The 14,366-nt window shown below is 41.5% G+C and overlaps 1 protein-coding gene across 1 annotated transcript; it reads left to right on the top strand.

Annotated features, from left to right (window-relative positions):
• Window positions 1-604: 604 nt before the first annotated feature.
• Window positions 605-14,042, top strand: LOC311493621 (actin filament-associated protein 1-like 2; the record flags this gene model as incomplete). The annotated part of the gene is made up of 16 exons (XM_084552352.1): window positions 605-661; window positions 2,894-3,134; window positions 3,242-3,319; window positions 3,401-3,462; window positions 4,661-4,778; window positions 4,854-5,116; window positions 5,657-5,836; window positions 9,921-10,007; window positions 10,188-10,257; window positions 10,434-10,675; window positions 11,087-11,196; window positions 11,283-11,403; window positions 11,797-11,884; window positions 12,022-12,188; window positions 12,353-12,463; window positions 12,639-14,042. The coding sequence occupies 16 exons, from the start codon at window positions 605-607 to the stop codon at window positions 12,663-12,665; spliced, it is 2,022 nt and encodes a 673-aa protein (XP_084408478.1). The 3' UTR covers window positions 12,666-14,042.
• Window positions 14,043-14,366: the final 324 nt, after the last annotated feature.

The raw sequence follows: 14,366 nt of genomic DNA, 5'->3' as shown, positions 1-14,366 counted from the left end.
TTGTGAATTTCCACCACCAGGAGGATCCTCCAGTTGGTGTAAGTGGACAATGTGGAGGTTCTAAGGACATTTAGAGGGGTTTGGGAGATTCTCATTGTTGTCATAGATAATCTAGGGTTTACTGTGTTCCATCTGAGGTTCTAGTGGTCATTCAGGTCGTCAGATAGGTTCTCTAGGATGCTGATATTGGCTAGGATGCATTGCAGGATGTAATTTAGATGCTAGTAGTACCCGGGGAGTTTCTATGGATCCTCCAGTTGGTAGAAAATGACAATATTTTCTTTTAGATGGTTTAGTTCATTGTTTAGGAGGCTCTGGTGGTCTTTCAGGAGAAGGGTTTTCAAAAAAAACAACAATCCACATCGTCCACTTACACTCCTTGGGTACCACCAGCACCTCCTTAAGAACCTCAAACACGTCCCACCCACTATCACCCACTATGACCTATAAACGTCAGTGAAGAAGTCAGACAGGTTCTCTTGGTGGTGGTAATGGGCAAGACATGTTACAGGTTCTCAGGGAAGTGCTGGTGGTACCTGAAGAGATTCCATGGATCCAATGTGGAAGTTCTCAGGAGGTAGCTGAGGTAATTATAATTGTCACCATGGATAGTCTAGGGTTTCCTGAAGTTCCCTCAGAGGTTCAAGTGACCATCGAGGATGTCGGACAGGTTCCCTAGGTGGCAATAGTGGGCAGGACGTTATAGGTTCTTAATTAGGTGCTAGTGGTACTGGAGAAGGTTTCATTGATAGTTCAAGTGGTGGAAGTAAGTACAAACCAGGTTTTAGGGCTCTCTAGGGTGGTTGTAGTTGCCTGTTAGTAGAGCCTGGTGATAATTGAGACCATCCTACAGGTTCTTTACCTGGTTTGAGTAGTCACTAAGGGGTTCCCACTGGTTATATAGGTGGTTCTAGTGGTCAAGAGGTTCCACGGATACGGAAACGGACAGAAGAGGTTCTAGCGGTAAATACGAATGTCTTACTAGCTCTTTCTGTGATTATAGTGGCCACGGGGAGGTTCAATGAGTCCTTTATGTGGTGGTGTTGCTATTTTAGGAGGTTCTAGCGTAAACCAGGATGTCTTTCAGGTTGCTTTGATGGTTCTGGTGGTCACTGAGGACTTTCCATAGATCCTTCAGATCTTTGTGGTGACGAGGAGGTCAGATCACTCAAAATGTCTTGGTCCTAAGAAACAAAATAAAAACTGTTATCTCCGGTTTTGTACCTGGACAACAAGATATTTTAGGTGATGTTACAGTACAGTCTTTGTTCTGTGTTAAACATTAGCAGCTTATCAGCTTTATCAGCTGACACGTGAAGGCCAGAAACGTTTACATGAACAGGTTCAGATTCATCCACTCACTCATTGACAAAATAAGTAACCTGGAGCGAGGCTTACTGTAAAACTGATCTGACGTCTGTTAACAGAAGTTGAGGATTCTTTCATGAATCAAACCAAATACAGTGTTTAGTCATGATTAGCTAGATGAGCTGTTCTGCTAGCTGATATAAATAAAAGGCTAATATATGTTTTTATAGTTTTATGTGATAATAAATAATCAGTGTCGTGTTCCTCTGCCCTTGTAAAGTTGCAGCTCTTTATTCTTCTGAAGTGAAAACAGAGTCGGTATTCATTGACTCTCAGAAACAATCGCTTCATTCACATCACGAACACAGACGGAGTTCATGACGACAAACGGAACGTCGGTTTATTTATGACTCCAAGAAATCAACGTTACGTTTTCTGTGCTAGCAATTTAACGACAACTTAACATGTAGCATGCTAACAAGCTGCTATGTTGAATGTTGGACAAGCTAAGATGCCTAGCCATTGAGTGTGACTGTTAGCATGTCAGTTAACATTCAATAGCTACTGCAACATGTCTGCTAACTTGCTAACTGTACATATAATATGTTAGCATTCCAAGCTGACTAAAAGGCTATTAAGCTAACATGCTAACATGTTTGCTGTTAGTAAGTACTTTTAGAGTTCCGAATAACATGTTAGCATAGTGAAGTGATGCTAATTAGCTGTTAGCATACAAATATGCTAATGTAAAAAATGTTGCCCCTCACTAAATTAACATTGAACAGTTACCATAACATACTTGCTAACTGTATGTATGCTAACATTTTAGCCAACTGACAAGCTAACATGGTCAATGCTACACACCTGCCATTAACATGTAAGTTAACTACACCATCTTAGCATGACGTTAAACGATAGCATCTTTGCTATTGTTAGCATCCTGACGAGCTAACACCACACATGTTATCGATGCTAATGGTGAATATAAAATACACATGCACAAAAACAGCTAGCATGTTAACATAATAATATGGCTATTAGCTATGCTAAGCTATAAAGAGTTAAATGTTAAACTGCAACTTGTTGAATGTAAACATTTAATTCTTATTGTATAATTTGTTCATTTTTCTCAGATCAGTTCATCTTTTAAACACTGAATTGTTAAGATAATCATTTTCACATGTAGTATTCAGATTCAAGATGAATGGCGTGCTCGATTCCTTTTGAGTTTGATTTGGGTGCTCTTCAGTCCAAGGTAGAACATCTAAGAGGCAGTGTAGAGAAGGAATTCTCTGATAGCCGAGGCACTCCTTAATTAAAATGTCTTTATTACAAAAATGACATGTCCTAACTGGACAACTTTAAAATGCCCACGCGTAGTGGCATGGGGCCTTCTTCAGGGCAGAATTCCTTCTCTACACTGCCATATTCACATGTAATTCAGCATCAGAGGGCGGTGACGTGGTGGGGGGGGCAGGGGGGGGGCAGAGGGACATGGAGTCTGTCTCAGTGTAAACAGTGATGGACAGATAGAGATCAAACATGACTCATCACTCTGTTAAACGGTGACTCAGTGTTTCATCAGATAAAGTCTAGAATCTGTTTGCTGGTCATCTTCCCACCGGACTCCTCCAGTCAAATAACGAGTCCAGATGTTCACCTGTCTGCCACATCTGTCCCGCTGCCTTTAGTGCTGGGGAAGCTGATCTGGGACCTGCAGTCCTTCCTGTCCGTCCTGGACTCAGAGAACCTGAGTTACATCGCTCAGGCCCAGAAGAAGTCCATCTCAGAGCTGCTGTCCAAGCTGCAGACGCACGACGCTCCAGGTGACGACGCTGTAGAACCAAGAACCAAGAACCAAGAACACTCACGATACTGAATATACACATAATAATAATAATAATAATAACACTGATGATGTCTCTGTTTTCAGTGGAAGATGCTGAGTACATGATCATGAGCTGTCCATCATCGTCTCCTAGCAACGAGCTGGAACAGACTCCTGGGACAGGTACGGGCTGACGCTGCGTTCATGACCCATCAGAGTTATGGGAATTATGAGCTTCTAACACGTTAAGGTTTGTTTGTGCAGAAGGTGTTCGGACGTCTGAGCTGGTCTCAGATCACGACTCTTCAGGCTGGATGAGGAACGGGGTGAGTTAAATAAATTAAAATTAATTAAATGTTATATAAGAGCACATAAACACATAACTGAAATAATTAAATAAGTCATTACCAATTTAATTAAATGTAAAAAATATAAATACGTTTTAAAATTATATAAAAACAAAACTAAATTAAACTGAATGTAAAAAATATAAATTAAATTAAATTATATAAGAAATATAAATGATCTAAAAGATTTAAACATATAATTAAATTAAATAATACAAAATAAGATTTAACTAGATGAGAAAAATATAAATACGTGTTTTAAATTAAATAGAAACAAATAAAGACACAAAATAAAATAAAATGAAATAAACTAAATCTAATTAAGTTAAATTAAATTCAACAAATGTAAAAAACATAAATACATAAACACCTAAAAATATGATGATGATGAAGATGATGATAGGACGGGGTCAGGGAGGTCGTCGAGGAACTTCCAGGTGTCACCTTTGGTTACCACGGAAACACAGCAGCATCCTTTTCTCTCTGGATCTGCTGCCGTCTTCCTGAACCTGTTCTCCTCATGACCTCTGGGTTTTTATTCTGAGGTCACAGAAAGAAAAAAGCTTTTTTAGGCGATTTGGATTCGAGGAGGAGGAGGAGGAGGAGGAGGAGGAGGAAGGCTGCTCTGTGATGTGGGTCAGTAATGACAGGCTGGGTCCTCCTGAGGTTTGGGAGGAGTCGTCAGGGTTACTGAGTGTACGGGTGAGAGAGGGAGTGACAGGAAGTCCAGTGTTTACATGAGAGGCCATCTCTCCTCTATCTGTCCTCCCATTGGCTGCTGAGCTCAGCAGAGGCAGGAAGTGGTCAGTGATGGCAGCCGATTAGCATCGAGGCTACGTGATGGACACACACACACACACACACACACACACACACACCCACCCACACACACACACACACCCACCCACACCCACACACACACACACACACAAAACCTTTAGAAAGTGATTTTCTTCTTCTCTTGTTTTATTTACAGTCACTAAATGATTCAGAAACAAACAAACGTCTTTCTACGTCTTTCTTTTTCCTCCTTCACGTCCTTCATATTTTGCTTCTCCTCCTTTTCCTCTTCTTATTGTTCAACTCTTCTTCTTCTACCTTCTTCATTTACTTCTTCTTCATCTTCTTCTCCTCTTTTTCTTCTTCTAACTTCCTCTTCCTGTCCCTGTCCCTGCAGGGCCCCGCCGTCCCCCCCCATCCTCCCGGAGGTCTGGGAGCTGATGATGATGATGATGAAGACACGTATGAGGAGGCGGAGCCTTACGTTGCTGCTGATACCACAACCACCAACACTGGTACCTGAAAATACACAACTACTACACCACAACAAACAACACAAACACAAACACTGATCCTCTTCCTCCCTCCAGAGAAGGCGGAGTCAGAGAGCAGTCACTACGAGTCCTACGGTGATGATGATGATGACGATGATGATGAAGAGGGGGAGGGGGAGGGGCTAGTGAAGGACAGAGCTCACTACATCCAGTGGAGCTCGTCTCAGCCCTGCCTGAGGCCGGCCCCTGAGAGCCTGAGGCCGGTCCCTGGGTCCCGGCTCTGTGGGTACCTGTGGAGGAGGAAGTGGCTCGGACAGTGGAGCAAACACCTGTTCATCATCAGGAACGAGGCGCTGCTGGTGAGGAAGACGAAGGACACACCTGGACGTCCTCTGATGTCCACCAGAGGCTGCTGTCTGGAAACTGACCCGCCTGATTACATCTGATTAAATCTGATTAAATCAGTGAACAGAACAAATGTCAGAGTTTCAGAAACACTTTCATTTGACATGAATTAATCAGGAAGTAAATAATCAGTCCAGAGGTTTCATTTAAAGTCAGAGAGGAAGTTTAGTTTAATGGAGGTCAACGTCTGTCTCCTTCACCTTCTTCTTCTTCTTCTTCTTCTTCTTCTTCTTCTCCTCCTCTATTTCTAGTAGATGTTCCTCTTCATCTATAAACTCCTCCAGTCATGGATGTGTTGATGTAAACACATGTATCTGATCACAGTCATTGATCAGGATGGGGACATATGGACAGGGACATACTGATGGAGACATATTGACAGAGACATACTGATGGAGACATATTGATAGAGACATATGGATAGAGACATATGGACAGAGACATATTGTCCCCGTAGAGCCGTCTGTACTAACCTCGTCTGTTTCCTGGCTCAGTGTTATAAATGTGCTCGGGACCTTCTGCCTCAGCTGGAGCTCAACCTTCGTGGTTGTCAACTCGTCTACAAGTCCAAGAACAACGGGAAGATCCAGCACCAGCTGAAACTGGTCCCACTGGGATCAGACTCCCTGGTTCTGGGCTACAGCAGCTACCAGCAGGCCGACGAGTGGAGGAGGGTCGGTATCACAGCCCTGATGTTCATTCATCTATAGGATCACAGCCCTGACGTTAATGAATCTATAGTATCACAGCCCTACATTAATTCATCTATAGTATCACAGCCCTACGTTAATTAATCTATAGGATCACAGCCCTGATGTTCATTCATCTATAGGATCACAGCCCTGATGTTAATTAATCTATAGGATCACAGCCCTGATATTAATTCATCTATAGGATCACAGCCCTGATGTTCATTCATCTATAGGATCACAGCCCTGATATTAATTCATCTATAGGATCACAGCCCTGATGTTCATTCATCTATAGGATCACAGCCCTGATATTAATTCATCTATAGGATCACAGCCCTGATATGAATTCATCTATAGGATCACAGCCCTGATGTTCATTAATCTATAGGATCACAGCCCTGATATGAATTCATCTATAGGATCACAGCCCTGATGTTCATTAATCTATAGGATCACAGCCCTGATATGAATTCATCTATAGGATCACAGCCCTGATGTTCATTCATCTATAGGATCACAGCCCTGATATTAATTAATCTATAGGATCACAGCCCTGATGTTCATTAATCTATAGGATCACAGCCCTGATATGAATTCATCTATAGGATCACAGCCCTGATGTTCATTCATCTATAGGATCACAGCCCTGATATTAATTAATCTATAGGATCACAGCCCTGATATGAATTAATCTATAGGATCACAGCCCTGATATTCATTCATCTATAGGATCACAGCCCTGATATTAATTCATCTATAGTATCACAGCCCTGATGTTAATTAATCTATAGGATCACAGCCCTGATATGAATTCATCTATAGGATCACAGCCCTGATGTTCATTAATCTATAGGATCACAGCCCTGATATTAATTAATCTATAGGATCACAGCCCTGATGTTAATTAATCTATAGGATCACAGCCCTGATATTAATTAATCTATAGGATCACAGCCCTGATGTTCATTAATCTATAGGATCACAGCCCTGATATTAATTAATCTATAGGATCACAGCCCTGATGTTAATTAATCTATAGGATCACAGCCCTGATATTAATTAATCTATAGGATCACAGCCCTGATGTTAATTAATCTATAGGATCACAGCCCTGATGTTCATTCATCTATAGTATCACAGCCCTGATATTAATTCATCTATAGGATCACAGCCCTGATGTTCATTCATCTATAGTATCACAGCCCTGATATTAATTAATCTATAGGATCACAGCCCTGATATTAATTAATCTATAGGATCACAGCCCTACGTTAATTCATCTATAGGATCACAGCCCTGATATTAATTAATCTATAGGATCACAGCCCTGATGTTCATTCATCTATAGTATCACAGCCCTGATATTAATTAATCTATAGGATCACAGCCCTGATGTTCATTAATCTATAGGATCACAGCCCTACGTTAATTCATCTATAGGATCACAGCCCTGATGTTCATTCATCTATAGGATCACAGCCCTGATATTAATTCATCTATAGGATCACAGCCCTGATGTTCATTCATCTATAGTATCACAGCCCTGATATTAATTAATCTATAGGATCACAGCCCTGATGTTCATGAATCTATAGGATCACAGCCCTACGTTAATTCATCTATAGGATCACAGCCCTGATATTAATTAATCTATAGGATCACAGCCCTGATGTTCATTCATCTATAGTATCACAGTCCTGATATTAATTAATCTATAGGATCACAGCCCTGATGTTCATTAATCTATAGGATCACAGCCCTACGTTAATTCATCTATAGGATCACAGCCCTGATGTTCATTCATCTATAGGATCACAGCCCTGATGTTCATTCATCTATAGGATCACAGCCCTGATGTTCATTCACCTATAGGATCACAGCCCTGATGTTAATTAATCTATAGGATCACAGCCCTGATATTAATTCATCTATAGGATCACAGGCCTGATATTTATTCATCTATAGGATCACAGCCCTGATATTAATTAATCTATAGGATCACAGCCCTGATGTTCATTAATCTATAGGATCACAGCCCTGATATTTATTCATCTATAGGATCACAGCCCTGATGTTAATTCATCTATAGTATCACAGCCCTGATGTTCATTAATCTATAGGATCACAGCCCTGATATTTATTCATCTATAGGATCACAGCCCTGATATTTATTCATCTATAGGATCACAGCCCTGATATTAATTCATCTATAGGATCACAGCCCTGATATTTAGTCATCTATAGGATCACAGCCCTGATATTAATTCATCTATAGGATCACAGCCCTGATGTTCATTAATCTATAGGATCACAGCCCTGATATTTATTCATCTATAGGATCACAGCCCTGATGTTAATTCATCTATAGGATCACAGCCCTGATATTTATTCATCTATAGGATCACAGCCCTGATATTAATTCATCTATAGGATCACAGCCCTGATATTTAGTCATCTATAGGATCACAGCCCTGATATTAATTCATCTATAGGATCACAGCCCTGATGTTCATTAATCTATAGGATCACAGCCCTGATATTTATTCATCTATAGGATCACAGCCCTGATATTAATTCATCTATAGGATCACAGCCCTGATATTAATTCATCTATAGGATCACAGCCCTGATATTTAGTCATCTATAGGATCACAGCCCTGATATTAATTCATCTATAGGATCACAGCCCTGATGTTCATTAATCTATAGGATCACAGCCCTGATATTTATTCATCTATAGGATCACAGCCCTGATGTTAATTCATCTATAGTATCACAGCCCTGATGTTCATTAATCTATAGGATCACAGCCCTGATATTTATTCATCTATAGGATCACAGCCCTGATGTTAATTCATCTATAGGATCACAGCCCTGATGTTCATTCATCTATAGTATCACAGCCCTGATATTAATTAATCTATAGGATCACAGCCCTGATATTAATTAATCTATAGGATCACAGCCCTACGTTAATTCATCTATAGGATCACAGCCCTGATATTAATTAATCTATAGGATCACAGCCCTGATGTTCATTAATCTATAGGATCACAGCCCTGATATTTATTCATCTATAGGATCACAGCCCTGATGTTAATTCATCTATAGTATCACAGCCCTGATGTTCATTAATCTATAGGATCACAGCCCTGATATTTATTCATCTATAGGATCACAGCCCTGATATTTATTCATCTATAGGATCACAGCCCTGATGTTAATTCATCTATAGGATCACAGCCCTACATTAATTCATCTATAGGATCACAGCCCTGATGTTCATTCATCTATAGGATCACAGCCCTGATATTAATTCATCTATAGGATCACAGCCCTGATATTTATTCATCTATAGGATCACAGCCCTGATATTAATTCATCTATAGGATCACAGCCCTGATATTTATTCATCTATAGGATCACAGCCCTACATTAATTCATCTATAGGATCACAGCCCTGATGTTCATTCATCTATAGGATCACAGCCCTGATGTTCATTCATCTATAGGATCACAGCCCTGATGTTCATTCATCTATAGGATCACAGCCCTGATGTTCATTCATCTATAGGATCACAGCCCTACATTAATTCATCTATAGGATCACAGCCCTGATGTTCATTCATCTATAGGATCACAGCCCTGATGTTCATTCATCTATAGGATCACAGCCCTGATGTTCATTCATCTATAGGATCACAGCCCTACATAAATTAATCTATAGGATCACAGCCCTGATATTAATTCATCTATAGGATCACAGCCCTGATGTTCATTCATCTATAGGATCACAGCCCTGATATTAATTAATCTATAGGATCACAGCCCTGATATGAATTAATCTATAGGATCACAGCCCTGATATTAATTCATCTATAGGATCACAGCCCTGATATTCATTCATCTATAGGATCACAGCCCTGATATTAATTCATCTACATACGTCCTTCCTAACTTTCTTAGCTCATTCTCTACTTGGTTTCTTCCTACAGAGTTCATCATTCTTAGCGTCTCATCACTGTTTATTAGTGTCGCCGTGTCTCTAAGTGTTTCTTCCCGTCAGGTGATCGAGGAGGTGAGCGTTGGAGGAGAGCTGGAGACTCAGAGCTTCTCATCTCTGAATAAATCAGATCAGCTGCTGTCCTGCAGGGTGAGTTGTTATTAATGTCCACTCAGCCTGGACCTGTGTCCACCACAGAGGACAGACATCTTCTTTGTGATGGTGTGTAGCTGGTCCTCTGACACTGAAGGTTGATTCATACTAGATGTTAAATAATAAACCCATTCAGAGCTGTGATATGATGTAAAGCTTGTGTTTATTGTGTTTTAGTCCAGTACAGTCCCGACTGACTCTGACGAGGAGAAACCTTCAGCTCACTGCAGGTTTAACAAAGACAAAGGTACTGAACCTATGACCACCTGTCTGTATTAAACACAGAATAAACTACTGAGTGGTTGTCTCCTTCAATCTAAAGGTCTGGACTAAACCACCTCAGAGACAGAAACTAAAGCTGACTGTGACAGGTACGGGTCACATGACCAGCTGTTCTCTCACCTGTGCTGTTCTTCTCCTCAGGTTTCCTCAACGTGATGATGAACTGTCAGTGGCAGAGTCTACGCTGTCAGGTGGAGGCTGGACTCCTCAACATGTTTGGAGAGGAGGAGGAGGAGGAGGAGGAGGAGGAGGAGATGAAGAGGCAGCGTTCTCCTCAGTACACCGTCCAGCTCAGAGGATGTGAGGTCACAGCTGGACCCGACACCGACCACTCCTACAGGATCACACTGAGCATGCTCGGTGACCAGGTCGCTGTTCTGGAGGTGAGCTGGAATAAACCATGAAGAAGACTTCAGTGGAATAGTTTACACTGAACATTTATCCTTCCTTCCTTCCTTCCATCCATCCCTCCTTCCTTCCCTCCTTCCCTCCTTCCTTCCCTCCTTCCTTCCTTCCCTCCCTCCCTTCCTTCCCTCCTTCCTTCCTTCCTTCCATCCTTCCATCCCTCCTTCCTTCCTTCCCTCCCTCCCTTCCTTCCCTCCTTCCTTCCTTCCTTCCCTCCTTCCCTCCTTCCTCCCTCCCTTCCTTCCTCCTTCCTTCCCTCCCTCCCTCCCTCCCTTCCTTCCATCCATCCCTCCTTCCTCCCTCCCTTCCTTCCCTCCTTCCTTCCTCCCTCCTTCCCTTCCCTCCTTCCTTCCTTCCTTCCTCCCTCCTTCCTTCCTTCCTTTCCTCAGGTCAGCAGTTCAGAGGAAAAGCAGCGCTGGTTGAAGCTCCTCCAAGATGAAGCTGCCAGTCACAGTCACCATGACAACAAGACAAATGAGAACACAGGTGTCTCTCTCAGGTAGGACAGTGTGTCCTCTGTCCTCCTGTAACTGTCCCCTGGTCCTGCTACAGTCAGCTGACTGAGCCGCTGTCTCTTGTCCTCAGTGGGCTTCAGACCCGGAGGTTTCCCACCTCCAACACCTACATGGACGACCCCTTCCACCTGAGTGGAACAGACCACCGGGCCCAGCCCATCTACTCCAACACCCCCATCCTGGAGCACATGGTACGAACCAACAACCATCTGTAATCTCAGAGGGCAACCATAAATAAATGTGTGTTTACATTCAATCAGCTGGCCCCAGACATGATTGTTCTGTTGAACGAGAGACGATGAACACTAGGGAGCAAGAAATAACAAATGAAGAGTAATAAATAATTAGATGACAGAAAATATTAAACACAAATGATTAAATAACCAAAATGAATTGATTAGTAAATATATAATTAGGTGGAAAACATATCTGTAGATGAAGAATCTGTAGAAGCTGTTCAGTATTGAGACAGCTGATGGCAGCCATCTTTGTTGTCATACAGACACAGAAGCACAACATCCTGGTGTAATATAATCTTTCGTATCAGCTGCAGTAAACCATGTGACCCGGTTGTTGTGTTTCAGCTGCACAGCTCTCAGGACTCAGTTCGCTGCAGCTCGGTGTCGTCCAAAGGCTCCGTGACCTACAGCAACACGGTGTTCAGCAGCCAGAGTGAGTCCTCTCATCATCAACATCATCATCATCATCATCATCATCATATGTGTCATCACCCCGGGTCCAGACAGAAAAGCTTCTGCCTTTGCTTCGTGTGGATCTAAACCTCAGTAAAAGTTATTTCTGTGTTTCAGACAAGAATGCATCTGACGTGCAGCGAGCCGTTCAGAAGCTGGAGTTGACCGCGCGGAGGCCGGTGCAGATGAGGGCGGGCTCAGAGATCAACCTGGCGTGTGCCGCAAAGCAAAACAAACGCACCTCGTTTAGACAGTCGCTGGCAATCTGCACTGAGCGCGCTCAGGTAGGAGAACCTGGACTGGGCCTCCAGTAATCTGGATCAGTCACACATTCACTGGTTTCTGGTCTAACCTCTGCTGGTCTAACCTCTGCTGGTCTCTGGTCTAACCTCTGCTGGTCTCTGCTGGTCTCTGCTGGTCTAACCTCTGCTGGTCTCTGCTGATCCAGGCTGGCTTCCTGAACCCTCTGCTGCGACGGACGGCGTCGGCTAAGAACTCTCTGAGACGGGCTCCGTCAGCTCTGTTCATCGAGCATGGAAAGGTTTTCCAGAGGAAGAAGGTGAGCTCAAGCTACCTGAGTTTAGCTCACGATGCTAATCCTCCTGTGGTCAGTTTAAAGGTTAATGTTGATCATCACGAGCAGGTTAGCATGCTCACATTAGCACGACACTGACACATGTTTATGCAGAATATATAATTTTATATATAACACACTTATTTTGCTGTTTTCACAGGAATGGGAAACCAAAGCTGCTGCTTGACACCAGCTGTTCGATCCGTATCTCCTCCACTCAACTACTGTAGTATTTTTACAAACTGACAATCGAGCGGTCGTTTTTTAAGTAAAGTTATTTTGTAAATTCTCTTTTCACAGTACGTGATTTAATTAGTTGTGACGCTAACATTTAGAAACCAAAGTCATATCTTTGGGTTTTTATGTTTATCTTAAATGTTCCTGGTCCCCCCCACCCCCCGTCCAGTTCCTGTTTGGAACCTTCCAGCTGCAGAGCTCTGCAGTAACCATGGTAACAGCAGAGCTGGTAGCAGAGCCTCTCAGTAGCTAATCGCTGCTAATCGTGGCGCTAATTCAGCTGGAGGTTTTAAACAACGGATCTCGGCTCAGACATGAAACTTTGATACGAAGCTCAGACAAGATACTTGACGGTTTAAAGCGACTTTAGCATCAGTGGCTAATCCATGAGTAAGCTAGCGTTAGCTTCTGCAGCTATTAACAGCTGCTTTGTTGTGTTTATAAAAACAAACTTGAAGGGTACAGCTGAATAAATAATATAACATGTAGACTGACTTATAGAAGAGTAAAATAAAGTAAAACAGCAGCTACTTTTCTTAAATAATCAGTAGTGTTGGCTAGCTAACCCACAGTTAGCTCTGAGAAGAAACTCTTTTCTGGTTCAAGATTGTTTTTAACTCCTTAAAAAGCTCAGAAGCAGTGATAACATTAAACACGCCCCTAAAGATGATATAAATAATACAGAATGATTTATTAAATTAATATAAACAGCTGATATTGATGATTTATTGCAGTTAGCACGGTTAGCCACAACTTTAGCCTTAACATTGTTAGCCTAAATATGACATCATTAGCTGCTATGCTAGCCTAAACATTGTTATTCACTACATTAGCCTAACAAGACATGATTAACCACCGTGTTAGCATTAACAAGACAACATTACCGGCAGCCCTAGCTATTGTTAGCCACTGCATTAGTCACCACTGTGTTAAACTAAAGAAGGCAATGTTAGCTGCTACATTAGCCTAACAAGACGAGATTAGCCGCTATGTTTGAGGCGTTTCCAAAATCAAGAAACTCATTTTAGGATTTAAGTCTTGTTTGTTTTAAAAAGTTTCAGGTTGATGTTTTTTTAACAGAATGTGCTAACCGGTGTTTAAGGGTAACGTTTGTAGCGCGATGAGTTTTAAATGAATATGCTTTGTTTAATCTTTGTAGTAACTATGTGATTTTATTTTCACCACGTACTGACGAACACTATGAAATAACTGATCATGATTATGATGTTTATTTTATTCACATATTGTAGTTTTTATATTTACTGTGCTTTGTACTCAGGAAAATGTTTCTTTCTGACCAAACACTGATTCTGTAAAATTATGATATTAAAAAACGATTTTTACATTTTATTATTTAAATGAATGTTTATTCTCAGAAAAAAGTTTTTTATTTGTTTGTTGAAACAAAAAAGTCTCATCAGGTTATCATCTTATGAATTAGTATTGATAACTTTATTAGCTTTATTGTTAGCCGCTACATTAGTCTAACATGCTAACAACACGACTTAGGTGTTAAACTAAAAAAGACAAGATTTGTTGCTATGTTAGCCTTAAGACACCAAAGTTAGCCAACATGTTAGCTTAAAGGAAATTAGATGCTATAAGCCTAAAGATGACAAAGTTAGCCATTATGTTATCTTACAGAATACCA

The sequence above is a fragment of the Chelon labrosus genome (genome assembly GCF_963514085.1).
Source record: "Chelon labrosus genome assembly, chromosome: 9".
Classification (NCBI taxonomy): Eukaryota; Metazoa; Chordata; class Actinopteri; order Mugiliformes; family Mugilidae; genus Chelon; species Chelon labrosus.
The sequence above is the reverse complement of the archived record's forward strand: the minus strand, read 5'-3'. Positions and strand labels throughout refer to the sequence as shown.